The 27,818-nt window shown below is 35.1% G+C and overlaps 1 protein-coding gene across 1 annotated transcript in view; it reads right to left on the bottom strand.

Moving 5' to 3' along the window:
- LOC150098090 (ras-related protein Rab-1C-like) overlaps nt 1-27,818 on the bottom strand; it is a 134,423-nt gene that overhangs the window by 63,774 nt on the left and 42,831 nt on the right. Inside the window, exons 3-4 of the mRNA XM_090406680.1 lie at nt 26,804-26,870; nt 8,331-8,424 (exon numbers count right to left, since the gene is read on the bottom strand). Coding sequence (XP_090262806.1) covers nt 8,331-8,424; nt 26,804-26,870 — 161 coding nt within the window. The remainder of the gene's footprint in view (nt 1-8,330; nt 8,425-26,803; nt 26,871-27,818) is intronic.

The raw sequence follows: 27,818 nt of genomic DNA, 5'->3' as shown, positions 1-27,818 counted from the left end.
TTCTGTTTCACCAATTATCTGAGTAGCATTATTTTTGAAACATTATGCAAATGCAGAAAAAAATATACTGAGCAGCCAGCATATTAGGTATACATTCTTTATGATACTGTCTTTCTTCTTTAGATGTCAGAACAACTTCATCTCAACAGGGTAAAAAAGTAGGAGGTATCAAAAGCATTCTGCAAGCACATACTTTGTAGACTCTGTGACATCATTCATACCTTAGCAGATCAATAACAGATTCCCATTTCTAACAGCTCATCCTGCAGATATTCAAGTGTTTCAGTGGCTAAGCAGGTTGATGAAATATAGTCAAATCACCTTTGTGTTTTTTCTGGAACCATTCCTGAATGACCTCTGATTTGTAAGGAACACTCTTGTTTGGTTTCTTTTTCTAATGAAGTAACACAATCAGTTGAGGAAAAAGCATATATTTCTTTATTTTACAAAGGCATAACATCTAAGCCAATATACTTGATAAATTTCAACTTGTAATATGCTTCAGTAAGGAAATACCGTGAGTAGACATAATAATTAAAATTATAATAATGGAATTAGCTCATGTAAAGTATTATTTATTAGTAGAATTTACGCCTGCGTATCACAGGCATCTTCAGTACATGTATAAAGCTAATTAAACAATAACTGACAATTCCAAAAGGTGCCACCTAAGTAGCTAATGTAAGTTAACTAAAAAAAAATCAATAAATTTCCTAATTTAAAAAAAAAAAAAAAAAGGAAATATATGTATACAATTAAAAATGTTAGGAAAGATTAGCTGATTTATAAAGTACTATCTCCCACAAAGGGGATAGACGTAAATATTAGCTACTTAAGGCGCCTTTTGGAATTGTCAGTTATTGTTTAATTAGCTTTATACATGTACTGAAGATGCCTGTGATATGCAGGCGAAAATTCTACTAATAAATAATATTTTACTTGAGTTAATTCCGTTATTATAATTTTAATTATTCAACTTGTAATGTGGCAGTATATAGGGTTTAGATATCAAGTCAGTGGATTGGTTGTCTGGTAGATAAGAGTTGCATTTGGGATACCAGTACTAGAAAAAAGGAAGGTTACAACTGGGAGGTGGGGGAAGGCAGAGTACTAGCACCCTGTTGATGATATTATAATGAAAGTTTTATAAGCAGAAAGATAAAAGGAACTGGAAACGTGGGATCGCTGCTGTACAAGACAGAAATATCAAATTATATATCATTTGTGGTGTGGTGCGGTAGTTAATGTTTTGAAGATGTTTGGGGTAATGATAAAAGATTGAGCAAATGTTTTCAGATGATTTGCAGATCCCTTAATTTTCCCATTGCCAAAACACCTTTCTGGACAGGTGCACTGTCCTGATGAAAGATGATTTTTTTCTTCTGCAAACTGTGTCCTTTCTCACTAATTTTTTCGTCTAGTCTGGTTAAAAGATTGGAATGATATTCCCTGGTTATTGTTTTACCCTTTTCAAGATAATTAATAAACAAAATGCTTTTAGCAGCCCAAAACAACGATGTCATGACCTTTCCTGCTGATGGAACTGACTTTGTCTTCTTTGGTGCTGAACAACCAGCTTCTGTCCACTGTTTTGACTGCTGTTTGGATTCTGGTGTGTAATGGTGAATCCAAGTCTCATCCATAGTAATAAATGATGCACAAAATCAGTTTTATTCTTGTTAAAACACTCCAAGCACTGTTCAGAGATTTCATGCAAGTGCATTTTTGATCTGCTGTGAGCAAGCGCGGCACCCATCTTGCGCAAAACTTTTTCATTTGCAATTTTTCATGCAAAATATATTCTACACGTTCTTTTGAAATGCCTATAGTCTCAGCAATTTCCCGCACTTTGACTCGCCAGTCATCCAATACCATATCGTGCACTTGATCAATGATTTCTGGTGTTGTTACACTTTTTGGATGTTCTTTATGTGGATCATCTTCAAGGGTGGTACAGCCACGTTTAAACTTCGCAACCCATTTCTTAATTGTTGAAAACGAAGGAGAAAAGTGCCCATAAACTTTTATGAACTGAATGAATTTATTTTGGCATTAAACCCTCTTTTACAAAGAATTTTATAACCGCACGATACTCAATTTTATCCATTTCGAGGGATACAGATAATACTTTTGTTTCAGACAGCTGTATAAAACAAACTACTTGATCGAATGACTTGCAATTTCACATGGATACTTATAACAGATGTACCAACTTAAAAAAAAAATCTTGCTGATAGTGTTGTCATCTATGGTTGAGACCAAGAACTTTTCAGACCACTCTCGTATACACACACATACACACACACAAAGTTAGAAAAGATTAGCAGATTAGGAAAGATTGTCCTAACTTAAACAGATCTGATGGTCTATGTTCATCCTCTTTGTAGGAGATTGGAAAGATTAGCATATTTAATTAATTTATTTATTTATATCTCTGTGTATGTATGAGATATATAATGAATCTTTCACGTGAGATGCACGACTTCCTGGAGGTCATATACTGCAGAATGCCTAATTCAGTAACGAGATGAAAAAAGGTCTTGAATAAGTTTCTCTAGATCAGCAACTAGAATCAAATGTATAACAGTCCTTCTTTTATGCTTAAATTTTATTGTGTATAAGTTTTGTTTCTCATAAATTATTTATGAACAGCATCTCCCCCCCCCGAAAAAAAAGTATGCTGTATTTGTGATATGCTTGTGCCAAGAGAGACAAGACCTGAGGTTAGAGTTATCCCAAGAAGGCACATCTCATATTGAGATGTACCAAGAAGGTACATCTCAATTCCCATTCATGGATGGGTGGGAATTCCACTTCAAAAGCTGTTGAAATTATTAGCTCCATAGGTATGAAGATAATCCAGAAATCCTGTTTCTAGAAACCAAATATGGTACTATTTCATGCCAGTAAGGCAACTTATAGCACCATGCCACAATGAGGTTTGAAATCACAGCCTGTAGTTTTAAAGATATGCTATCCATGTGACCTTAACGTTAATATAACATGAATTTGTGTATTTTTCACTGCTAAATGGAATTTTTCAGTAAAGAAGGGGTATATGTGGAATTATAGAGCTGGTAAATACAACAAACTTAAGAGACTACTTGACTGCTCCATCTCTGCATTTCTAATGGCATGGCATAAGAAAATTGCAAGGGAAGGATATTAGTAATGCATGGGAAATGGTCAAGTGGCATGTCTGAAGAAGTATCCACTTGCACGCCTAGAGTCAGGAGGACAAATCTGCTGGGAATTAAATGGATGAGTAGCATCATCAAGCAGAAGGTGCAACAAAAGAAAAGAGTTGTGGGGAGAACTTAAAAAGAGGCAATCAAGTAAGCTCATAAGCTGTACAAAGCATCAGCAAGAAGGATAATAAGGTAACAAAGGAAAAATCAGCACAGAAAGACAAAGGAATTAAAAAACATTCTTTTGCTATGTGGCAACTAAAAATAAGAATTTATGGTAGCATAAAACTGGTGAATGCTGATGCAAAGAGGTGACAGAAGAAAATGTTGAATTACTGAATAATCACTTTGCAGATGTGATAGGGCCTGATGTTTAAATAAAAGAAAAGTGCTTAGAAATTACAGAATCTTGACACGAATACAGCTATGGGATTAGATAAGAAGAATGGGCTGGGAGTTAGCAGTGCCTCTGACTGGACTCAGCTCTAGTAGAGTTCCAAATTGTGGAAAGAGCAAAAAATAGTTCTACTTTATGAAGAAGGTCCATGATAGAGGCAGCAAATTATATACTAGGGGTGTTCAAGCCATTGATCGTAGAGCGATTTTTGTGATTTTTGGTCGATCTCTTGTGTATTCCTCCTTACTTGCAAATTTAATTAAAACTGAAAACATAATATTTTATTTATCATTTTGTATTATTTTTAATTCGCTTTAAGTGTATTGCTATTGTTTATTTATTTTTCGTTAAAATTGTCAAATCAGTAATTTTCTTATAAGTCTGGGTAAATGAATTAATTTGGATCACTGGAAGTCAAACAGCGAGCCGAGTGAATACGATTATAGGCAAAGTGTAAAAACTCGATTGTAGCTTAAATATTAAATATTCCAAAGCACATTACATCGATTTTTTACTTAGGTTAAGTCCCATGTGAATATTGTAAAAAAATAAACTTTGTTTGTCTCGGTATAGTTTGTATTAGATGTTTTTGTAAATAACTCTTTTGAAGCTAACTGTATATACTGTTATAATAAGAATATGTTAGTGTTAAAAACAAAGGCAATGTTTTTGTCGCCAAAGCTGTACATGGTGGCATTAGAAAGATTGTTATTGAAACCTGGATGTATGAGAAAGGCTTGCAGGCTCTAAATGTAAACATCTCCGAAGTCAGTCAGAAAGAGTTCAAACAACTTTCCGATGGCTGGCAACTTACAATCAAAAGAAAGCAGAGCCATGCCAAACTTGAAACTTAAGATGAAAGATTCATACAGATTCTTCGGGGGTTGCCAAACTTCATGCGAAGTCTCAGAGGAGGCCTAATAAAAAAGGGACTGAAGCAAGCAGAAGGGGTCCCGGTTCCAGAACTGCTGTCAGAGAGGAGGCCGCCCGGTCCAGAGTCGCCGTCACAGAGACTGCCCGGATCCACGTTGCTTGAGAGAGAAGTTTCCCGCTTCCAGAAAGGAGCTTCTCGGTTCGAGACGTCGCTAGAGAGAGACTACTTCTAGGCCGCAGACAAGGTTTCAAATTGCCAGAGAAAAGTTTCCAGGCCAGGTTAATGTCAGACATTCACCAGTGTGTTGCGTTTTCATTACAATTTGATGAATCAAACAACTTCACTGATATTGCTCAGTTAATGAGCGATATCAGTGATATTGCTCATTTATTTATTCACATGGTATTTCATGCTATTTATTTGCATGGTATTTCAAGATTATTCAAGTAAAGAAGAACTTTTGAAAATTATACCATTATTGGGAAGGACTAGGGGAGAAGAATTTTTTCGGCATTTGATGAATTTGTGAAACAACACAAACTTCTGATTTTTAAACTTGTGTCTATTACTACTGATGGTGCTCCTGCAATGATAGGTAATAAATCAGGCTTCATTTCATTATGTAAAAACGATGACAAATATCCAGATTTTTTAACGTACCACTGTATTATTCACCAACAAGTACTGTATAGTAAAAGATTAAGCACAAAAGATGTTTTGGATATTACATTTAAAAGTGTAAATTCTGTTCAAGGAAAAGCCCTGCAATGGTGGTTATTTAAATTCTAGGCAGATGATGATAGGGAACCTCGGTTGTACAATAATGTTCACTGGCTCAGCAGAAGTCAATTTTTAGAAAGATTTCTTGTATTAATTAATGATATAAAAAATTTTCTTGATGAAAAAGGAGATATTTATCCACAATTGAGTGCTAAAAGATGGTTGTTACACTTATCATTTTTAGTAGATTTCTGTACGAAATTAAGCAATTTAAATTTAGAGTTACAAGGTAGAGATAAAAATTTAATTGACATGTTAAGTTCAATAAAAACTTTCCAACAATACTTACTTTTATTAAAGAAAAATATAAATGACTGCAAATTTAAACATCTCCCATATTTATTAAAATTTTTTGAACAAAATCAAGAAATGCTTTAAAAGAATTTATTCGTGAAATAGAATTGGTCGAGGAAGAAATAAATTCAAGATTTAAAGATTTTGATAAAACTGAAATGATTGTATCTTTTATCAATAATTAAGATTATTGATATTGATAATCCATTTCAAGAAAACTTGAACATCACAGAAATTTCAAATAAAATTAGTGGGCTGTTTGATATAAACCAAGCGGAAGTAGAACTTGAGATAATAAACATTCAGAATAGTTTACATTTAAAATTAATGCACAATGAAGTCATTTGGAAGTATGCACATGAAAAATTCCCAATATTAATACTGATATTGCACGAAAAATTCTGTCATGTTTTGGATCGACATACTTGTCAGAATCCGCTTTTTCAAATATGCCCATCATAAAAAATCAGTGACTCTATAGAGTCATGAGTGAGATGGCTAAAGATCGCGATAAGTGGAGAACCTTTCTTCTTAGTGGACCCAACCCATTACCAAGTGGATGAGATGAGATGAGATGAGATGATGAAAAAATCAATTAAGAAACCAAATTACAAATGATCATTTGGATGATTGTCTACGATTGGGCACTTCTTCATATCAATTTGACTATGAAAATATTGCGAGGTCCAAACAATGCCAAATTTCACATTAACTTCTTTTTTTTAAAAAAAAAAAAAAAAAATCAACCAGCATTTCCTGTAACTTGTGAGTTTGTAATCAATCTGTTGTTTTTTCTAACTTTGGTTTTCCAAAATAGAGAAATAAATATTTTATTCCAATATATATATATATATATTTTTTTTTGTTGTATTAAAATATTTGTTGCATTAAAATAATTAAAAGTGATAAAGAAATTTTTAAATACACAAATAAAGTTTTTAGTTGTTTATTTGTGTGTAATCAGATATCAGGTTGGTGGAACGTGATCTATATAAGAGAGTAGATCACCAAATAACTTATATATAAGAGAGTAGATCGCTGAATAACTTTTTATAGAAAAGTAGCTCGCATAGTAAAAAAGGTTGAACACCACTGTTATATACCAATCAGGAGTTGGTTAAGGTACTGAAAAAGTTAGTTATGGACAAAGTTCAGGAAAGGGTGGCAGGAATACGATACTATATGGAAGAGGCAGTATGGTTTTGTGAAAGGTAGGTTTGAGTAATTTACTCTTTTTTTTTTTTTTTTTTACTTTTTTTTTTTAATAATAAAGTGACAGCTGAGTAAAAGGAATGGCTACACAATGATACTATTAGACTTTACAAATGCATTTGATGGGATACTATGAGGATAAACTGTGACATAAATTGGAGAAAATGGAATGAATATGAAACTAGATACAGATAAAAGGGTAGATAGTGTTGGGGGGGGGGGGGGAAATGGAACAAAAGGTTGCTTCTGGAAGTTGAGCAAGTATGGGGATTAGGAAGGAACAAGAACTAGTTTTTTGCTTGGAGAGAGAGAGAGGTGAATAAGTGGAATGAATAGGTTGCTGGAATCAGTCATGAGTACTTTTTACCACAAAAGGAATTCAAAGAGGACCATGATAAGTATAGTTCAAATGATGGTGAGTCTTCAAGCTCCATGCAGATGCTTATCATCTTTGACTTGTGACATGGGCACTATTCTCATGGAAATAATTTATCAGGTGGTTAAAATGTGAGCATGAAGGGTAAACTGAAAACTGTGGCATTGCTCCATTGCTATCAGGATACCTAATATATGCCAAGCAAATGTTACTCACATCACACCAACTTAGTGTTGTCACATGAAATGGTACCTTTCTTTCCAAGGTGACCAAGACTTGGTGTTTCTACAACTGCTGTCAATTTTTTTTTTTTAAAAAAGCTCAGAGGAGTAGACTGTTGTCACTTATTTAGTATATCCTCTGATCTATTACAGATGGGTTACACACTGCTGAAAGTGTTTACTGCTGGATTACAAACTATATTATACTTGACAAGAAATTATATTCTTGTTTAAATCTTTTACCCAAGCTCGAGCAGAGTGTGCATATCAAGTATCTTCATTACCAGTCTCCTTGTATATATATGGACTGATAATGTAACATCAGTTACCTCAGTATCTAATAATAGAAAAATATTATGAGAAGGGTCACCCAGACTGGTTTCAATGTTTATTGAGGTATCATTAGTGAGAGCCAGACGCAGGAAGATACCAAGATTATATCGACGTAGAAGTCATGTATTTTCTATATATAAGTAATAAAATGGTCTGTCACCATATTATTAAATACTCCAAATCACAGATAATTGCAGAAAATTTTACCACTGGTAAAATTTTATTTGTATTGGTAAAGTGCATCTGTATCACAATTGGAAGAATGACAATGCACTGCACCTTTCAACTGGAAAAGAACTGAGTTCAATTCTCATCATGATGAGAGGAATCTTTATATAGGCTTTTTTTAATTGAAGGTGAATTAACCAGTCTCATACAGAGGTAGCAAGTGTTTTTCCCCAGAAACTCAGGTTTTTCATCTTGCATACAAGCAAATCAGCCAAGAGAACACATGTAATTTACAGACAGAAAAAAAAATAATACTAGCAGTGGTGGGAAGCAGATGATATTGTATGTAATTGGTGGACTTAATATAGATGGCAAGTTGTGTGTTGTAGAATAGGGTGTCCTCCCTTGAATCCTTGGAGGTGTCATGCAATAAAATAATAATAATAAAAAATAATAAAATACTAAAAAGTTTTAAAAATAGTCCTACCATGAATATATCTTTTCATTTCATCAAAACTTTCTTCAGATGTGATATCATAAACTAATAACACAGCATTTGCATGTCTGTAATACATTTTTGTCTGAAAAGAACAATAAATAGTAATTTCATATAAGATATGCATATACATTTTAAGAAAACAAATAAATTGAAGCAAGCACACAAACATTTTAGGTTATAATGCTAAAATGATATACAGTAAAATATGGTATATTATAATACTCCTCAAAGAGTTAAAGTTCAAGCAGCAGTTTGACTTAAACTGAATTTGTTCTATAATGCTAAACTGTTCGGTTAACAGCTTATCTCATTTAATAATTTTATTATTATTATTCAGGACCTTGATGGAGTAATTTCCAGCTTCCCATAATGAGCCTTATGACTCATCATGGGAGGCTTGCATGCAAATTAAGCCACTTCTTATCTCAACTTTCAGTCAATGCTTCCTGTCCTTATCTATCCCTTCTCCCATCATTTTACCATATGAAAAATCTCTCTGGTATCCATTCTGATATATATAGTACCTCTTAAACAGTTTACATGTCTCTCATCTTCTATCCACCATACTCTGCTGATTACATCTTATGTCTACTCTCACTCATTTTGATACTTTTGTTATCTGTCCCTGATGCCTCTCCAGAGTTACTTCATTTCCTTCTGTGAGCATAGTAATCTAGATGTAGTATGATCGTATCTGAACATTGATCACAGATCTGGTCAGTATTTTTTAAGCTGTATTCATGATCTTTGTAACATGTTCCCTGAACTACTTCAAATTTCTATTTACCATCACCCCCCCCACACACACACACAATTTCTTACTTTCTCCAGTATAGCTCCACCAAGAGAATATGTAGCTTCCCACCTGTGGATCCCAAATTTTGGAAACCTTACATTTAGCTGCATCAAACTGATATTTACTTGCCCACTCAGCTTATTCAAATCCTCCTAAAGAGCCACAACAGCACTTACTCATAACTCTCGAAAGTTTTAAGTCTTGAAAACTGAACAACAAGTGTCCTATGTACCGAGTCCTTTGGGACCCCCATTTGTAACCTTTCTTTTCTCTGATACTGCCTTCACATATGCAACTCTTTGATATATATATATCTTCTCCTTTTTACGTGTTAGGCCTACTGGTCTGTTAGAGAGCTATCTTAAGCCCTTCTAAGTCGTACCTGTTGCAAGGATAAGGTGACTAGCCCTAAACCTCCCAGTATATTCTATGGCTGTAGCTGTATGTGTTCATGGGGATGGTTTGCCTGCTAGCAGGAGGAAAAACCCCAGATAAACTGGGTAGGAAAAACTTTGCTGTCCACACCCAAGACCGGCTAACTTAGCTATATCTGGGAAAGATCCTTAAGCTCCTTACATCAGCGATGGGAATCGAACCCAGGAAACTCCTTTCCCAGACATATGGTTATGAAGCGCATAGTCACTAGGCTAACTGAGCAGACTCTGATATATATTGGTATGCTAATTACCAATCCAATAACCCAATATCTAAAGATGCATTGCTACTTAAATATCCATTATACAAATTATGGAAAACTACTGTGTTAAAGTAAAAACTTCAGTTTAATATAAACCAAAATAATCACTCAATGTTTTGACCTTCACATTAAGGTCATCATCTAGAGCGGTGGTTCTTAATCTTTTCAAAGTCATGGAACACTTGATTATAAGAAAAATTTGGGGAACACCAAAAGCATTAGGGTCATAAAACTAACAATAAAAATATGCATGGACTTGCCTTTTATAAAAATGGAACTTATTTTAATGCTATACTTCAGCTTGTCAACTATTGCAGATTTCATCAATATCAGGTCTAATATGTGATATAGCTACCCTCGTCTCTTTGTCTATATTAGTAAGTCTTTCATGCTTTTTAGTTTTTATATTGGTTAATATTGAGAAACCGTGCTCAGACAAATATGATGTTGAAAACTGTAACAAAATTTTAGTGTTCTTGTGGAGAGAGCTGGATCTTTGGGTTGAACAAAAATCCAAAATTCCTCAAGAGTTATTTCAGAGAATTTCATTTTTAGAGTACAATCTGTTGACAAGGTAACTAATTATTCTTCACAACTCCATGTATTAACTGTGCCAAATGGATTCCATATCCAGTCATAATTGTGTGTATTTAAGGAAGGAAAGAAACTTTAAATCTTTTCTTCCAATATTGTTAAATGTTCTGTTATAACAGAAATAATAATTCCTTCGACATTTTTATTATGGAGCGAAGGAAACATATCTATTGTATTTTGTTGTGATATGCAGTTTTTCCAAAGAGAAGCTTTTTTTCTGAAAAGCTGACAATTGTCAGTGGATGTCAAAATATTTTCATTTTCTCCTTGAATACTTGTATTAACACTATTTAAGTAATTAAAAATATCAGCTAAATATGCCATTTTAGCACACCAAATATCATTTTGAAGACATTTTACAAAAGTATCTGTACCTTCATTTTGAAAAAAGCCCAATATTTCATTCTTAAGTTCTAAAATTCGGAATAGCACTTTACCCCTGGATAACCATCTTATTTCAGTGTGCAAAAGCAAAGATTCATACTTGGCTTCCATAGACATGCAAAGTTTTTTTTAAAAAGGTGCACTTTTAAAGGTATTGACTTGATGTAATTTACCATATTACAACTTGATCTAGTACAGGTTTTAATACTGCCAGTAATATTTGTGAAACTAGGAATTCTCTGTGCAGAAAACAGTGCGTAGATATAATATTTGGGTTTATTTTCTTTGCAAGGGTAACAAATCCTTTAATAGAGTCTACCATTGATGTAACACCATCCGTACAAATACCTACACACAGCTCTCATGAAATTTTAAAATTTTCTAAATATGGCATAATCGAGTCAAAAATATCTTGTCCTGTTGTCCATTCGGTAAGTTCTCTTCAGCACAGAAATTGATTCACTATTTCGTTTTCATTAATGAAATGAAAAAATCCTAGCATGTGAGCTTTACTTCTAATGTCAGTGGACTCGTCAATTTGCAAATCAAAATGTTAATTGAAAAGTTTATTGGTAACTGTTTTCTCAATATCATCTGACATATCTTTAATATTATTTTATTTTTTACTGTATCGTCCGAACGAGAAATTTTTATAATTTTCTTTTTTTTGCTTCATCACCAAACATGATGTTTACTATTTCACATGCTGGTAAAATAAGAGATTCTTATTTTACCAGCATATTTTACCTCCACATAACCTTTAAAGAAATGCGGAGAACTGACCAGGGCTTCTGACCTAATGTCCAATCCTCACCTTCTCGTGGTGCACCCTGTTGGGTATCTACTTGGATACTGAACAAACGAGGATGGGCTGGCAATCTGGGATTTAGCCGACCAAATTGCATTCTTATTGGTTAAACCAAAATAAAAAATGATGGTACAACATAACAAAATTTCATGCCAGCTGGGGCGTAGCCCGGTTAAACAAGGCCCCCATTGTTTTCGCCAGGGAACCAGGGCGAACAGCGAAAAGTCAGCTACTAGAACAAATCTGAAAACAAACCCCAACTCAACATCACCAGAGTTAAAGATCGGTACTATCAACGTAAGAAGCCTGAATGGCAAAGAAATGGAGCTAGCTGAGGAATTAGATAAGTACCAGATCGACATAATAGGGGTGACTGAAACAAATAAGACAAAAACTGGCGAGATCTTTCTGAGCAATAAATACAAAATGTTATATTCAGGCATTGACAATCAAGGAAAAGTAGGAGTAGCCATAGTATTCAACACAAAATACGAGGCTAATCTTCTTGAATGGTAGTCAGTCTCAAGTAGAGTAATGTGGGCAAATATGAGAATGGGGAACTGGACAATGAGACTTATTTGTGCCTATGGTCCCACACAAGGTTCTACTAAGGTAGAAGTGGAGGAATTTTGGGGGGGCTTTAGAAAAAGCAACTGACACAATGAAAATGGAAAAGTTGGTCCTTGTTGGGGATCTAAATAGCAGAGTAGGAAATGATTGTGAGACATACAAAAATATTTTGGGAAAATTTGGAGAAAAGAGCAAACCTAATAATAATGGCAAATATCTGTTGGAATTCTGCTCAGGACATGGACTGGTTATTATTAACAGTATGTTCCAACATAAAAATGTGCACAAATTCACATGGAGAGAAGAGGCAAGGAATAAGAAAAGTCTCAGTGACTATGTTATTGTTGATAGTGATGTTTTCTCCCTGGTGCAGGACACCAGAGTGTACAGAGGATTTGAAATTGGAAGTGATCACTATTTAGTCTTGAGCAGGATAAAATTGAATTTCATATTGAAAAGAATGACATGTAAGAAAGTTTTAAAGCGAATAAAAGTTGAGCAGCTCTCAGATGTGAACTGTAGACTAAAATACACAAAGATTATTGAAGAAAAAATGAAAGAGTTTGAGAACAGGAATCAAACCCTGAATAAACATTGATTGAATTAGCCAGAGAGGCATGTGGTGAGGTTATCTGCAAGGATAAAAAAATCAGAACTCCCTGGTGGACACAGGAAGTTAATGAGGCAGTGAAGGAAAAGAAGAAAGCATATCAAAAGTTCCTGACAAATAAGTCAGCTTGTGCTCTTAGAGAATATAGAGACAAATGCAAAAATGCTAAACACTGTGTAAAACTAGCTAAACAAAAGTCATGGGAGGACTTTGGCAAGAATATAGAAAATAAATATTAAGAAGGTGGCAAAATATTCTGGAGGTTGTTGAAGAAGCTTAGGAATGGAGGAAAGAGTGCTGTAAAAGGAGTTAGAGATGATAAAGGTGACATGAAAACGGGAGAAAAAGATATCCTTGAAGTATGGAGTAATTACTTTGAAAAACTGCTAAATGAAACAAGCAGTGATGATAGCACAGTGGTAAAAACACTGACCAGCATGCAGTCAGGAATACATATCCATACTTGAAGTAGAAAAAGCCATCAAAGGCTTGAAATGTGGAAAGGCAGCAGGAGTAGATGATATTCGACCAGAAATGCTGAAGTATGGTGGTATAAGAGTCTTACAGTGGCTGCGTTGCATAGTTCAGAAAGCCTGGACAGAGGGACGAATTCCTGATGATTGGAGTAGAGCTCTCATAGTACCAATATATAAAAAGAGAAATAAAACTGAATGTGAGAATTCCAGAGGTATTTCCCTGTTGACTGTTCCTGGCAAGATCTATGCAAGTATACTTGAGAAAAAGTTGATAAGAATTGTGGAAGAAAAGCTTGGTGAAGAACAAGCTGGATTTAAGCCAAATAGAGGCTGTCAGGATCAGATCTTCATTTGACGACAAATCGTCGAGAAAGCATGGGAATATAACAAAGATCTGTATTTAAGTTTTGTCGATTTGGAAAAGGCATATGACAAGGTACCAAGAGAGAAGCTATTCAATATGCTACAGTTATATGGTGTCAATGGGGCATTATATCAAGCAATACTTAGTGTTTATTTGAGTTGTAAGTCGGCAGTTAGAATTGAAGGAAGTACAGGAAGATGGTTTAATGTTGAATCTGGTGTGAGACAAGGATGTACATTATCCCCTCTGTTATTCATTATCTATATGGATCACATTATGAAGGAAAGTGGTATTAAACATGATATCAAAATTGGAGATGTTAATGTCAGCTCTTTGCTTTATGCGGATGATGTTGTACTTCTAAATAAATCCGCTACAAGTCTGCAAGATTCTCTGACTAAATTGAATAGCTGTTGTAATAGATATGGTATGAAGATCAGCAATAAAAAGACAAAGACAATGAAAATAGGCAGAATCATTGAAAATGTCAACTGTGTTGTGAATGGAGAACCTGTGGAACAAGTAAAACATTTCAGCTACTTAGGCACGATTTTTACTGAAGATGGTAAATTAAATATAGAACTAGACAACAGAATCAGCAAAGCTGGTATGGTGGGAAGTCAATGGAACACTAAATTAGCTGTATACAAGACAGTGTTCAAACCAGTTTTAACTTATGGATCTGAGAGCTGGGTCAGAAGTAAAACACTTGACCAATAACTGGAGACTGCAAATATGAGAGTCCTGAGAAAGATTATAGGCGTGAACAGATGGCATCAATGGCAATATGATATTAAAAACGAGGATATTAGGAAAGAACTTGACATTGTCAACATCCAGAAATGTGTTAGCAGAGCTAATCTCAGGTGGTATGGTCACTTAAACAGAATGGGCGAGGAAAGATTAGCAAAACAAATGTTCTCTGCCAGGTTGGCAGCAAAACAACCCAGAGGAAGACCAAGATATAGGTGTGTTGATGTGGTACAAAGTGCCTTAGACGATAGAAATATAAGATCTGATAATGTTGGAGTCTTGACAAGTAACAGACTGATTTGGAGGAAAATTGTAGATAGGAAGTTAGTAATGATGTAATTTTTGTCATGTAGTACTATCATATCCTGTACACCCTATGAGGGTACATGGCAGGAATTTGATGATGACCTTATATGATGCAAGTTGTGCTTTATTGGAAATTTTAAAATATCTTTTCAAAATATTTTATGTGTGTAACTTGCATGTCCAACAATCTCTTAAATTTATCTTTAGTTTTTGAAGTTTCAACTTAGCAGGAACTATTGTGCTATTGGATAGTTTTTCCCTGCATACAAGACACTAGGGAATAGGACATTCTTCCTCGCTGGTCGATGTAAAACGACAACTTAAATATTCGTCCGAATATTGTCTATTATTTTTTTTTATTTTACTATGTATAATGCTGTCTTCTTTATGAGATGCATTTGCAGCAAAGTCATTACTACTACTTCCACTTGTACTTGCCCCATCATTAATATTTGCCTCAGAATCTTTTCGTTTAATAATAAATTTATCCATTGTGTTCTTACTACGATGTTAGACAACCCACAAACCAAATACACATTAAAAATGAACTGTGCATTATTATGATGTTACATAATGCACTCACCAAACTCACATCACTGAATGACTGTAAAATAGACGCTCCTCAAATACATGACCTATATGGTTTAGAAGTCAACGTGCATAGCAGTCTTCAGTTGTTAGACTCAGAGTAGCCAATTACACTTAGAACTGTGTCATCTTTCACCGGCAGAACACTTTTAACCAGTTCGTAGAACACAAGTGTTCCAGGTAACACCGGTTAAGAATCACTGATCTAGAGTATACACATATATACAATGAAACAAGCTACACTACAATCTACGCCATATGCTAAAGTTACATTAATTTGGTCCACTGTTAAAACTACTGGTCTGATCTCTGGTGGGAAAAAAATAAATAAATAAACCTTACCACATCGACTCTAGAGTCCTGTTGTTATTGTTATTATCCAATAAATAAAAAAATAAATTAGGCTAGAGAGCAACATGTTCTCACATAATAAATTTCGTTTAATCCTTTATCCAAGTGTGAGTAAACAAAGTTTGCACCTGAAAGTATCTTCAGGACTGGGGTAAGGTGGTACAACACCAGGGCACTCCTTGCAGAGGTGGAGCAAGCTGCCAACACTCCTATCTCGGTATCTCCCATAATGCAAAACACATCTCCTTGCGGATATGTCTAATGTTATGCATTAAGGGAAGGGCCACAACCCAGACTAGTTTCGACCTTTATTGAGGTCTCTTCAGTGGGAGCCAGGCCCAAGTGGAGATACCAGGCAGAAGCATTAGCAGGTCATCTCTACCTATAGAAGTTGCCAAATGGTGTGCCACCCTTTTTTTAATAAATTACTCTGGATTTAGAGAAAGATGTTGAAAGTTTATTTTTCACTTGGTTAGAGTATAATAAATTTAGTTTAATCCTTTATCAAGTGTGAGCAAACAAAGTTTGCACCTGAAAGTATCTTCAGGACTGGGGTAAGGTGTTTGAATGTGTTTAAAACACGGTATGATGATCTGGGAAGCCCTTTTATCACATAAATGGCTCTTGGGGTAATAATAATAGTAATAAGTATACACACAAATTAGAACAACACAGTATGGATGGTGGCCAATAAGTGCTGATAATATTGCTCAGAGTCCTAAAGTCAGGGTTTGTAGAAAAACTTGAATTTAAGTGGGCTGAATGTATGCTGAATACTTAAACATCAGTTCATCATGTAGCATCTTTATAAAATTCATGAAATCATAGTATATGCTTTTCCCTCAACAAATTCTTTCTTTTTTGTCAACTATAAAATATTTTACTTTTTTTGAAAACTTGCACAAGGTTTACAGTTTGATATCACCTTTATACAATGGCATTATCTCATCCTACTTCCATTCAATTGCAAGAATTGTTAAACATCCTGTCAATGACATGGTCATTTCCTTCACAATTTTTAAAACTTTTTTTTTTAAATGTGAATTCTAATCAAGAAATGCTGTTAGTATATATAGTAAATAACCATTATTACTGTAGGCTGAATAAGCATTACATAATCTGGAGAGACCTTAATCTAGAGACCAAATATGGAACTAATGACATTTACATAATGTCTGTGCTCATAGTGGGATTCAAACTTACAGCCTTTAGTCTGGAGGGTGAATACACTCAGCCAACCAGGCTGGCATTTATTCAAGACCAAACATGAAAAATATCCCTTCAGGTTGATATCATCAGTATTATCACAAATTCCTTTAAAGGTTCTCTTTCTTCCATTTCTAAGATTTTTCACTACCCCATAGAACATTCCATCTTCACGATATTTATTTTCTATATTCTTTGAATGGCTTCATGATTTTGTTTAGCTATATTTACTCATGGCTTTCTTAAATTTTAATCTGCATTTTGTAAAAGCATACACTTTCAAAAGTTACTCTGGGAACTTTTGAAAAGGCATCTTTTTTTTTTTTTTTTTTAGGACTGCTTCTTTAACTTCTTATGTTCACAATGATGTTAAATTTTTCTATCCTTGCAGCCTACTTCATCACATCTTCTTAATGGAATCGCTGTTCCTTATTATTTTGTCACTTAATATCCAAGATTTAGTTTTCCTTTTTTGTACTCTTTTCACTCCCCCCCCCATTAATACTGGAATGTTTGAATCTGCACTTCACCTATGAATGCTGCTTAATTTCAGTTCTTTTTAAAACCTTAGTACACATTTTTCTTGTTAATGCAATACTTATTTTTATCTAGCTCAAACTAACTTCCTATTTGAAAAATAAAACTTTGTATATTCTTATATTTTAAACAGAATCTGAAGATATGACTACCATATTATGAGAGGAAGCTAGCTGCTGAGGCAAAAGGAAATCCCAAAGAGTTCTTTTTCTATGTGGCAAGTAAAAGGAAGAATAACTATGGGAGCAAGATGTTAATGTGTGCTAATAGCAGGGAGGCAACAGAAGCAAATGAAATCGTTGAGTTACTGAGTGGTCATTTTATGTGCCTTATATTCAGTATTATGCATGTATTACAATAATGAGCAAGGAAATTGGTCAAGCTATTTAATTTAAGCCTCAATTCAATGAGGCCAGGGCCAGCTCTACTGATGGTGCAAGACGTGCATTTGCACGGGGCGGCAAAGTTGGCATAAACTATACGAAAAATAAGGGAGAAGGGGCGGCAGAATTCCTAAGGGTAGCACTGAGTGAGGCCTGGGGAGTGAAAAGGGGTCAAAATAGTTCCACTGTGTAAAGAAGGCTCTCCAAGACAGAGGTAACAAATTATAGCCTGGTCAGTGTCTCAGGAATGGTGGTTAAGGTATTCGAGAAGATGGTAAAAGATAGAATTAGGTCTGGATGGACAGTAATATGATACTCGAGAGGAAGCATTTTGTGAAGGTAGGTCTTACCTTAGTAATTTGCTTACTTTTCATAATAAAGTGATAACTGAAGTGGATAAAGGAAAAGGCTACACAGTGATGCTGCAGAACTTTGCAAATGCATTTGATAAAATAGATAAATTGGATCATATGAGGATGGGTGTGAAGCTAATGATATAGATAAGAAGGTGGTTGATGGACAGATATGATAAAATAATATATGGGGAAATTAATTCTCGTAGACAGGCTTATATGTTGGTTATGCATTACTAAATCACTGAAGGAATCGAACAACGTAGATACGAATATAAATTAAATTATACTTTAATAAATATTTCCGATATTTCGGCAACGTCACGTTGCCATCTTCAAAAGGAACTTACAAAAAAGGCATGTGCACGTAGGCACTACAAAACAGTAACTGAGAATGAAGTGATGAAGCTATTCTCCTAAAAGTCCTGATGGTGCCCTCTAGTGGGCTAAGTAGGTGTTCTTGGCCGTTGGGCTGAAGGTCTGCTGATATAAGCTTCCCAAATTTGGGACAGTCGCATACAACCAAATTTGTTGAGGTTTGGAGAGTTTCTTAGGGCTGAGGCTGATTCCATAAATAGTCTTTCGAATTTGTATTTGCTACAGTGTATTACTGTAGCTAATGAAAATTACTAATGATAATAAAAAAAATTGCTGTAGGGGAAATTAAGCTAACAGAAGGCAGGTGACTGTGCAGCTTAGGGCTCTGTACTTGGGTTGCTGCTATTTAATCTGCACATCAACAATATAAGAAATGATTTAAGGGAAAGCCAGTTGTTTGCTGATAATGAAAAACTATTTAGATCAATAATGAATAAAGAGGGTACAGATGGTCTTCAGGATAACTTAAATAAGTATGGGCAAAGTATAATGGCTGCTAGTTTAACAGCAAAATATAAGATGAAGTTTGCATTTTGGGATGAAAAGAAAGAGCCCTGGATGAACACTATACAAGCTAGGCACTTGATGAAAATAAATTGCAGGAAATTCAGGATTTGAGGATTATGATTGTGAACAGGAAGTTGAAGTTTAGATGGCATATTGCAAAGGTGGCGAAAACATAAGGCTACATTTGGACTACTGCATGCATATCTGTTTGCTTGCTTGGATTCCATGGGATGAAGCACTAGTGAGAAGATCCAGAGGCAAGTGGCCAAGATTGTGGCAGGTCTATGGAATGTCCCTTATATTAAATTGGTTTTACAAAATTTACACCAAAGACTTATTTTTTTTTCAATAAATTGTGTAAGAGTGTGGTTGGTTAAGTGTGTTAGGACTAGATGCTTTGCTTGAAGAGTAGTAAATGGGTTGCTAGCAGTGGTGGTCACAAGCACTTTGTCATTCAATGAGTTTAAGGAGGAGTATGATGAAGTACTGTGTGTGAACAATGGTTAGAGTGGGACTCCCACAGTTGATGCCTGCCTCGAGTTGCTCAAGAAAACAATAATACATGATCAATGATTTTTGTAGTTTTAAGTATGTTCTCTCCATCTGAATTTATGTATATTTTTACATTGAAACATCCAGCATTTATTCTTCAGATTTTTCCAATAATTTTTCTGTATCTGGGATTTCTTTCCCATCTTGCTATTCAGGTCTTCAAGGAGAAAAGAATAAAGTTATTAATAATGGTAATTATCTGCTGATTTTCTGTTCAGATAAAAAGTAAGGTAATACATTTTTTCCCCCTCTAGAATATTTAATAGAAATTTGAAATTATACACCAAAAAATAAGTGGACATGCACTATTTCTCCACAAAGTCTCCAAATTTATTGATGCATTTGTCCCAATGATAGATCAGTTTATCAATACTAGTACTGAAGAAGTCTGCAACCACATAGTCAGGTGGTGCGATGTTGGTCACCACCTGATGAACTTCGTCATCTGTAGCAAAATGCCTCCAAGAAAAGTGTTTCTCGAGGGAGCCTAATAAATGGAAGTCTGAAGGTGCTAAATCTTGGCTGGGGGGGAAGAGTTTCTTAACGATTACAGCACAACCACTCACAAGTGGTATACGCAGTGTGTGTGTGTGTGTGTGTGTGTGTGTGTGTGTGTGTGTGTGTGTGTGTGTGTGTGTGTGTGTGTGCAGTAGCATTGTCATGCACCAAAATCACACCGCTTGTCAGGAGTCTCGGTCGTTTGCATTGAATGTTGGCTTTCAGTTTGTACAATGTTGTACAGTAAAGTTCTGCATTGATTGTTTCTTTCCTTTGGTAAGAAGTCCACCAATGGGACATTTTGGCAATCTGACAAACTGTGGCAATGACTTTTCAGACAGTGAGAATAGTTTTGAATTTTTTTGCACACAGGAGATTGTGGATGTTTCCATGTCATGGAGTCTTGCTTGCTCTCTGGGGTAAAGAGAGGACAAGCCCTAAGATTTTTGTAGGCAGTCGTGGCCGAGTGGTTAAGGCGATGGACTTGAAATCCATTGGGGTTTCCCCACGCAGGTTCAAATCCTGCTGGCCTGGTTGACCAAGTGGTTAGCATATCTGCTCTCCAGCCAAAAGGCCGCAGGTTTGAATCCCACCGTGAGCATGGATGTTTGTCTGTGAAAATACTAGTAATGGTGGTTGGTGTAGATGAAGGTAGTTGCAGTTGGTGGAGTGGTGGAGACGGAGAGTTGTAGAGTAGGTATCCTCTCTCAATGAGTCTTTGGACTCCTGGAGGTGTTATGTAATAATAATAAAAGTGATGAACCCATGTTTCATCTCCTGTGACTAGTCAAGTGAGAAAATCCTAGCCTTTGTCACTGTAATTGCAACACATTCTCCATGCATGTTGTCTTGTGCTCCTTTGACAATTTTTAGGGCATCCAGCAGGAGCACACCTTTTGAAAGCCAAGGACATCATGAACAATTTGATAAATAGTGGAATTACTCAAGTTTACCACTTGTGCAATTTTACAGTTTCACTCACTAGTCTTCAAGAAGGATACCATTAATGTGCAAATGTTGTATTCTGTGTTGCTCAATAAAGGCCAGCCCACCCGATGTTGATTTTCAATGTCACCACAGCCTGCTTTAAATTCATCACACCAAAAACATTTCTGCTTCTTTGACATCACCTTTTTGCCATACACAGCAACCAGTTCATGGTAAATGTCACTTAGTGAAGCCTCATTTGCTTGCAAAAAAAAAAGTAATTTCACAGACACCTGTTTTAGACCACACTTGCACTGTAGCTGCCACCTTGCAACTGGAATTAGCTGTGAGGTGGTACACTGTAATGGTGGTCTTTTTGAACATTATTAACAGGTCTATCTGTCCACCATGTTTTATCTCATTCCCTTTCACCATTAGTAAGAAGAAAAAAAAATGTGCTACCTTACTTTTTTGGAAACCCTTCATAAAACCATTTTCCAACATAAAACAGAAAGATGTGCATAATTCACATGGAAAGAACACACACGAAACAAAATTCTCATGTTTTTTTTTAATTCTTACACTGGTTTATGATAGGATATAGGAGATTTAAGTTAAAAGAGGAAGTGAGGGGATTTGAAATTGAAATTATTATTATTATTCAGGCCTCCATGGAGGCCTGAATAATAATAATAGGTCAAAATGAGTCAAAAGACTCATCGCAGGAGGTCCTTCCTAAGAAACACAAAGTCTATCAAGACCATTGTGGGAGGTCCCTCCTAGAAAACACAATGTCTATCATACCACTCCTTAAACTTATTGACCATTCTCGCTCTCACCACTCTATCAGACAATGCATTCCATGGTTCAACCACCCTCCATGCAAAGAAACCACTCCTCACCCTCTTGTTCACAGTTTCCTTCCGCAACTTCCAGGGATGGCCCCTTGTCATCACTCTTTCCCACTGTCCAACCAAGCGAAAGAACTCCCCAGAGTCAACCTTGTAACCACCTCTCAACAGCTTAAAAGTCTCAATCATATCACCTCTCCTTCTTCTTCTATCCACCAAACTCTGCAGTCCACATTCCCTCAGCTGATCCTCATAACTAACATTGTGCAGTCCTGAAACCATCTTTGTTTTCAGCCTTTGTATCCTTTCTACAATTAATTTATCCCCTTCAAATCCTGGGGACCAAATCTGAGAATAATAGTCTAAGTGTGGTCTGATCAGAGTCATATACAACATAATGATAACTCTTTTATCTCTGCAGGTCAGTATCCTTCTCATTATTGCAGCAATCCTCTGTGTTACCTTCACCACCTTTGCAATATGTCCCTTGAATTTCAGGTTTCTATCAATCATCAACCCCAGATCTCTCATATTCCCTACTTCCTCCACTTCTTCCTTAGTTTTGTGAAGGTTAAAAATGAATTACATGGAGAAGGGAAAAAAAAGGTATGAAAGTTTTAAAAAAGAATGAAAGGGGAATAGCTTGCAGAGATAAACTATAGACTTATTATTTGAGGAAAAAAATTAAAAGTTTAAAGATGAGAATCAAATCTTAGAAACTGGCAAAATATTGGTTGCAGACAAGCATATGGTTGAAGTTGTCTACAAGGACAGAAAAAAAAAAAAATCAATTTCATGGTATAACTCAAAGAAAGTCCTGAAAATAAGATAGAAATTTCCATGAGGCAAAAATGTAAAAAACTAAGCTCATATTAAAACAGAACAAAAGTAATGAAAAGACTTTAGAATACAGAAGATAAATATTACCAAAGGTAGCAAAATGTTCTGAAGACTATTGAAAAAAAAAAAGAAAAGAAGTTTATAAATTGAGTAAAGAGTACTGTAAAAGGAATCGCTTAAAAAGGCAATATGAAATCTAAAGGTTAGAATATTCTGAAATTACTGTGCAAGATTGTTGAATGAGAGTAACAGAACTGTGGTAGAAAATATTCAAGAGGAATGTAAACAAGAATGTATCAGTGCTTCAGATATAAAAGCCATCAGGAATCTGAAATGAAAAAGGCATTTGAAGTAGATATGTGCCCAGAATGCTCAAATATGGACTAGTCTTTTTTATTTATTAAAAGTTCTTATAAAAAATGGGTGTAAAAATTTAACACTGGTTATGTTGCATAATTACGCAAGCCTGGTCATAGAAAAGAAAATGATTGGAGACAATGTTCCCTCTAATTTTTTTGCTTTGCATGTGTGCAAAATTTGCCTTCTTTTGAATACGAGTCACCATACTGATTATTTAAGCAAAAAAGTTAAAAGATTTTAGTTCACTCTTTACTTTTTAGTTTTTTAAAACACTTTTTAGTTTTTAAAAGTATTTAATTATTTTTATTAAAATTATGAAACCAATGTTTTAATTCGTCATGATCTTGAACTAATTTGATCAGCCAATCACGTTTGGGAATTATCCATGAGTCAGGAAATGTAAACAAACCGTGCACCATTCTATATGCTACTTAAAAATTACACATTTAAGCCACACCCCTTTCACTTTGGCATCAAATCACTAGCCTTAAATAGGGTTACTGTTAGTAATTTATAAGTTTTGTGCAACTTCGAGAATGTAATAAAAAATGCAAGGTTATAGGCATTGCCGAGTTTCCATATTTTTTAAAGAATTTATAAGGTAATGTTTAGGTGGAACTTTAATTAATAAATTTTAATTTCATCTTGAAAATCTAGTGTGCGCATATTTTTTGCTTTGTGCGCTAGTTGTAAAACGTGTGTATGCGCACAGCTTAGAGGGAACGTTGATTGGAGAGTGAAAAAAAAATTAATATGAAACTTAGAGCAATTTTCCTACTGGGCATTCCAAGTAATATTAATGCAAGCATACTTGAAAAGAGCTGTGGAAGAGAATCTAGTTTTTCTCTCTGGTTGTCAGGAGCATATTTTTATACTTTAAGACAAATAGTTGAGAAATCATAGGAATATAATGAGGATCTCTAAGTTTTGTAGATTTGGTAAAAGCATATGATATCATGTCAAGAGAAATTGCTAATGGGACATTATGCAGAGCTGTTTGATGTAAAATCAGGAATAATGGATTTATAATATCCTCTTTATTTTTATTAATTTACTTCACTAAAGTGAAGCCTTTTGGCTGCATTCTGTCTTCACTTATATGGTTCACATTATAGGAAAATAGCATTAAATCTGGTATGCAACTCAGTTTTTTCACTTTCTGCAGATCTGCCAGCCTGGTTGGCTGAGAGTTTAGCATACTTTGACAGGTAAGAGAGAGGGGAAAGTGAAGGTATACATGAAATGGACAACAATGGAAATATCTGAGTGATTTTGATATCAGTATCTCTGGTTTCAGTAGCCTGATTAAGGAGGAGAGAAGGGAGGTGAATATGAGGTGGTGATGGATTTGACATTATTTAGTCATTGGAGATCATGATATGGAGGTATCTGAAGGATGGTATTAACTATGTTAATGAATCATTGGTGCAGATGGGATGCTTGGAGAGGGAGATAGAAGCATACTAAGAAAGGAAGTGGTGGAAGATATAAGTTGATGATTCATATGAAGGATGAGATTAAGAAACTCAGGAGGCTATCTGGCCTATAGCAACAACCGACAATAAATTTTGACCTGGTGCTCTATATCTTGCATCAAAAAGTCTCAAACCATCTCTCTCAGATCTAAAGTCCTTCTTGACTTCGATTTTTGTAGGACAAAGTTCTTCAGCTATCAGTAATACTCCTTTTCCTGTCCTATTTCCTCTATCCTTCCTCAGAATACAATTTCCTTACATTCCATCCTTATGTCATGTACCAACAACCAGGTGTCACTAATACTGATGGTGGTCGAGTTCAGCTAGTTAATGCTTTCTCCAATTTCTAGCATTTGTGTGCATGCATTTCAACATCCTGGATTTACAATTATCCTTGCATAATGTAATTACCAGTCCACTCAGATTCAAAACCTAATAAACTGTACTTGACAGTTTGATTTCTGCACTCACACTCATTTATCTCTAGACACTTGTTTTACTGCATTTCCCCCCCTCCCCTCAATAGCTCTAGTTTTCCTGGTTGCACTTCGATCATTTCTTTGAACAACACTTTCTCCAAACATCTAACTTCAAACATTATTCAAATCCAATCCATTCATATATGAGTCCTTTCTTATTAGTATCACACCATGTCAGCAGACTCACAATATTTACTTTCTTACCACTTTGTTTTTTGCTGCTTCCAGCAACTCTTATATCTTCTCTCATTTCATATTTCTTGCCTTTAAAATCATTCATCCCCCCACCAAAACAATCATCTCTTTTATTTCTCTCTGTATACTAACAGCTTCACCAACATCCCTGATCTCTAAGCCTGGGAAATGCACTTTTGCCACATTCTCATCAAGTACACCTCTTATCATAGAATCTCCATACAATACCCTTTCTTTATTCCCAATTTCTGACTCTTTTGTTTTCATTCACTTTTTCTTTCATCTTCCTTCCTGCTGTGCCAGAACTCAGCATACCTGATATTTCTCTCCTGACTGCCATTTTGTAATCTACATTACCTTCAACCACTTCTTTTATATTCTCATTCATACTGCTCACTCCCTCCACTGCCAAACTGGTTGGCCAAATGGTTAGCATATCTACTCTACAGCCAAGAGGCTACAGGTTTGAACCCTGCCAAAGGTATGGATGTTCGCGATTGTCCTACTAACTATTTACTATATGTACTGTTGTAACCTGTGAACCTGTGTCCTAGTGCAGTATGACCTTTGCCCCATAAAAATCAAATGAAAATCAAAAACTCTCCACTACATTCACTACAATATTTTTAACAATCACTTCTTACACCATCAGCATTTGTCATCTTACACTTTTGATATGTCGGTCTGTTCAGAAATGCATCTCGGAACATCAAGACCACATTCGACTCTTTAAACTGCAAAAATCTGGCCTCTCTCAACACGGAATTGATTCCCAATGGATCCATACCATAGGATCCATTGGGAAAAGTTTAAACTTTTACATAGATCTTTATATAAACATGAACATTTATACAAAGAAAGTTCTGAAGCCCTACTACACAGACCAAACTTAAGCCGCAACGACGTTCTTACTATTCCTAAAGTATGGGAAATTGTCATACAAAATTGTGTTAAATAATTATATATATATATATATATATATATATTTTTTTTTTTTGTAACACGTTATGCACGTTTAATGAGATTCTATTGTAATCATGCGCTCTAACTGTATGTTATTCCTATTATTGTTTTAAACTACTGTATTGATGATGTCCTAAGATACTTAGGATGAAATATTTACAATTAAATAATTTTCACTGTGGTTAATACGTGTGTTTATTTTAATTACTTTTGATATGTCTCCCATTTCTTGCAATTTCTCGTGAAAATTTTCACTACACCCTCTCTCAGTCTTGCTTACTTTAGCTCTAATTTTTGAAGAGTGGTGGTCAGCTAATCTCAACCCTTAGCTATTACTTAACAGCTGGCCCTAGGCTATCAGTGATTTTCATGGGCATTCAGAGAAGAGTGTGTGGGTGTTGCTGTCATGGTTTGTAACTTTAACATCATACATAATTGTTTGAAATAACGAGTTCTATGGTTGATATGAGTTGAGGGGTTAAAACCTGCATTTATGGGAGAAAAATCCCTACTTGCCTATGCCAAAGAGCAACTAACTTGGGAAATAGCTGAATAAAGGCCTAGAAAAAGTCAAAAAAGTCATTTCCACAAGACTATGTGGACATTGTAGAACAGACATAAGAAATGTTTTATATAAATACCACAGATAAGTTTTCATACCAGACTCCTGAATCTTTCCTGACCAGCTGTATCCCAGATGTGAGTTTTAACTTCTTGGTCCAGTTTTCTAATGAAATTGTTAAAAAAAAATATGCCATTTTACAAGTGAATATTAAGTTTGTTTACATAAATAATAGCATGATAGTAATAATGATACATCTCTATAAATTTCTAAATAATAAAGGAATTTTATAGATTAGAGGATGCTGAAAGTGGTTAATCATCTCTGAAATGCAATAGGACATTCATTAAAAGTCTGTAAGGATTCCTACAGGCTCAAGAGGGGGGGGGGTTGCAATTCATTTATAACAATGGCAGAAACATCAAGAACACTGAAAATAGTCACAGTAATAAACAGATAAGGAATATTTGTACCTTCTGGAAGGTCAGAAAGAAGAGAATAGGATGGAGCAAGTATTGCTAGCATTTCCAGAAAAAATGTAACCAACAAGAGAAGACATGTTCATTAGGAAAGCAAGGTTGAGAGAGAGAGAGAGGGAGGGAGGGACAATGCAATTGGAGAATGTTGGGAAAAAAAATAATAAATAAAATAAATAAATATCTAGTCAGATGCTTCCATAGGTCTGTGAGTGAATAAGATGTAAATGACAAGCATCAGAAAGTTAGCTGAATGAGCACAGTCTAATTAATTATTATTATGGAGTTGGACTGCATTGTTTTGAATTAGAGTTAAAGCAACTGAAAATATGAGACCAATGTATTACATCTAATTGTGTGTTTCCTTCTGTCTTGTTTTCCTGTTGTACAGGCTGATAAACTTGAGTTTTCCTGGAGGAAAATACTTGCCACCTCCATATGAGACCTGCTAACTCATTATTATTATTATGTGACACCTCCAAGGAATCCAAAGACTCATTGAGGGAGAGTGTGCCAACAGCATCGAATGATTGATTCCTGTCCAACTACTCATCTTCAATAGAAAAGTCCTGATAAATATTTCCAACATCCTGAACAGATTCAATTTCAGTAATGTTGTTTTCTTCAAAACTCTGCC

The sequence above is a fragment of the Typopeltis vanoorti genome, chromosome 16 (genome assembly GCF_054136105.1).
Source record: "Typopeltis vanoorti isolate ZY-2024b chromosome 16, IOZ_Tvanoo_1.0, whole genome shotgun sequence".
NCBI classification, from domain to species: domain Eukaryota; kingdom Metazoa; phylum Arthropoda; class Arachnida; order Uropygi; family Thelyphonidae; genus Typopeltis; species Typopeltis vanoorti.
This window is presented reverse-complemented; position numbering and strand designations above follow the sequence as displayed.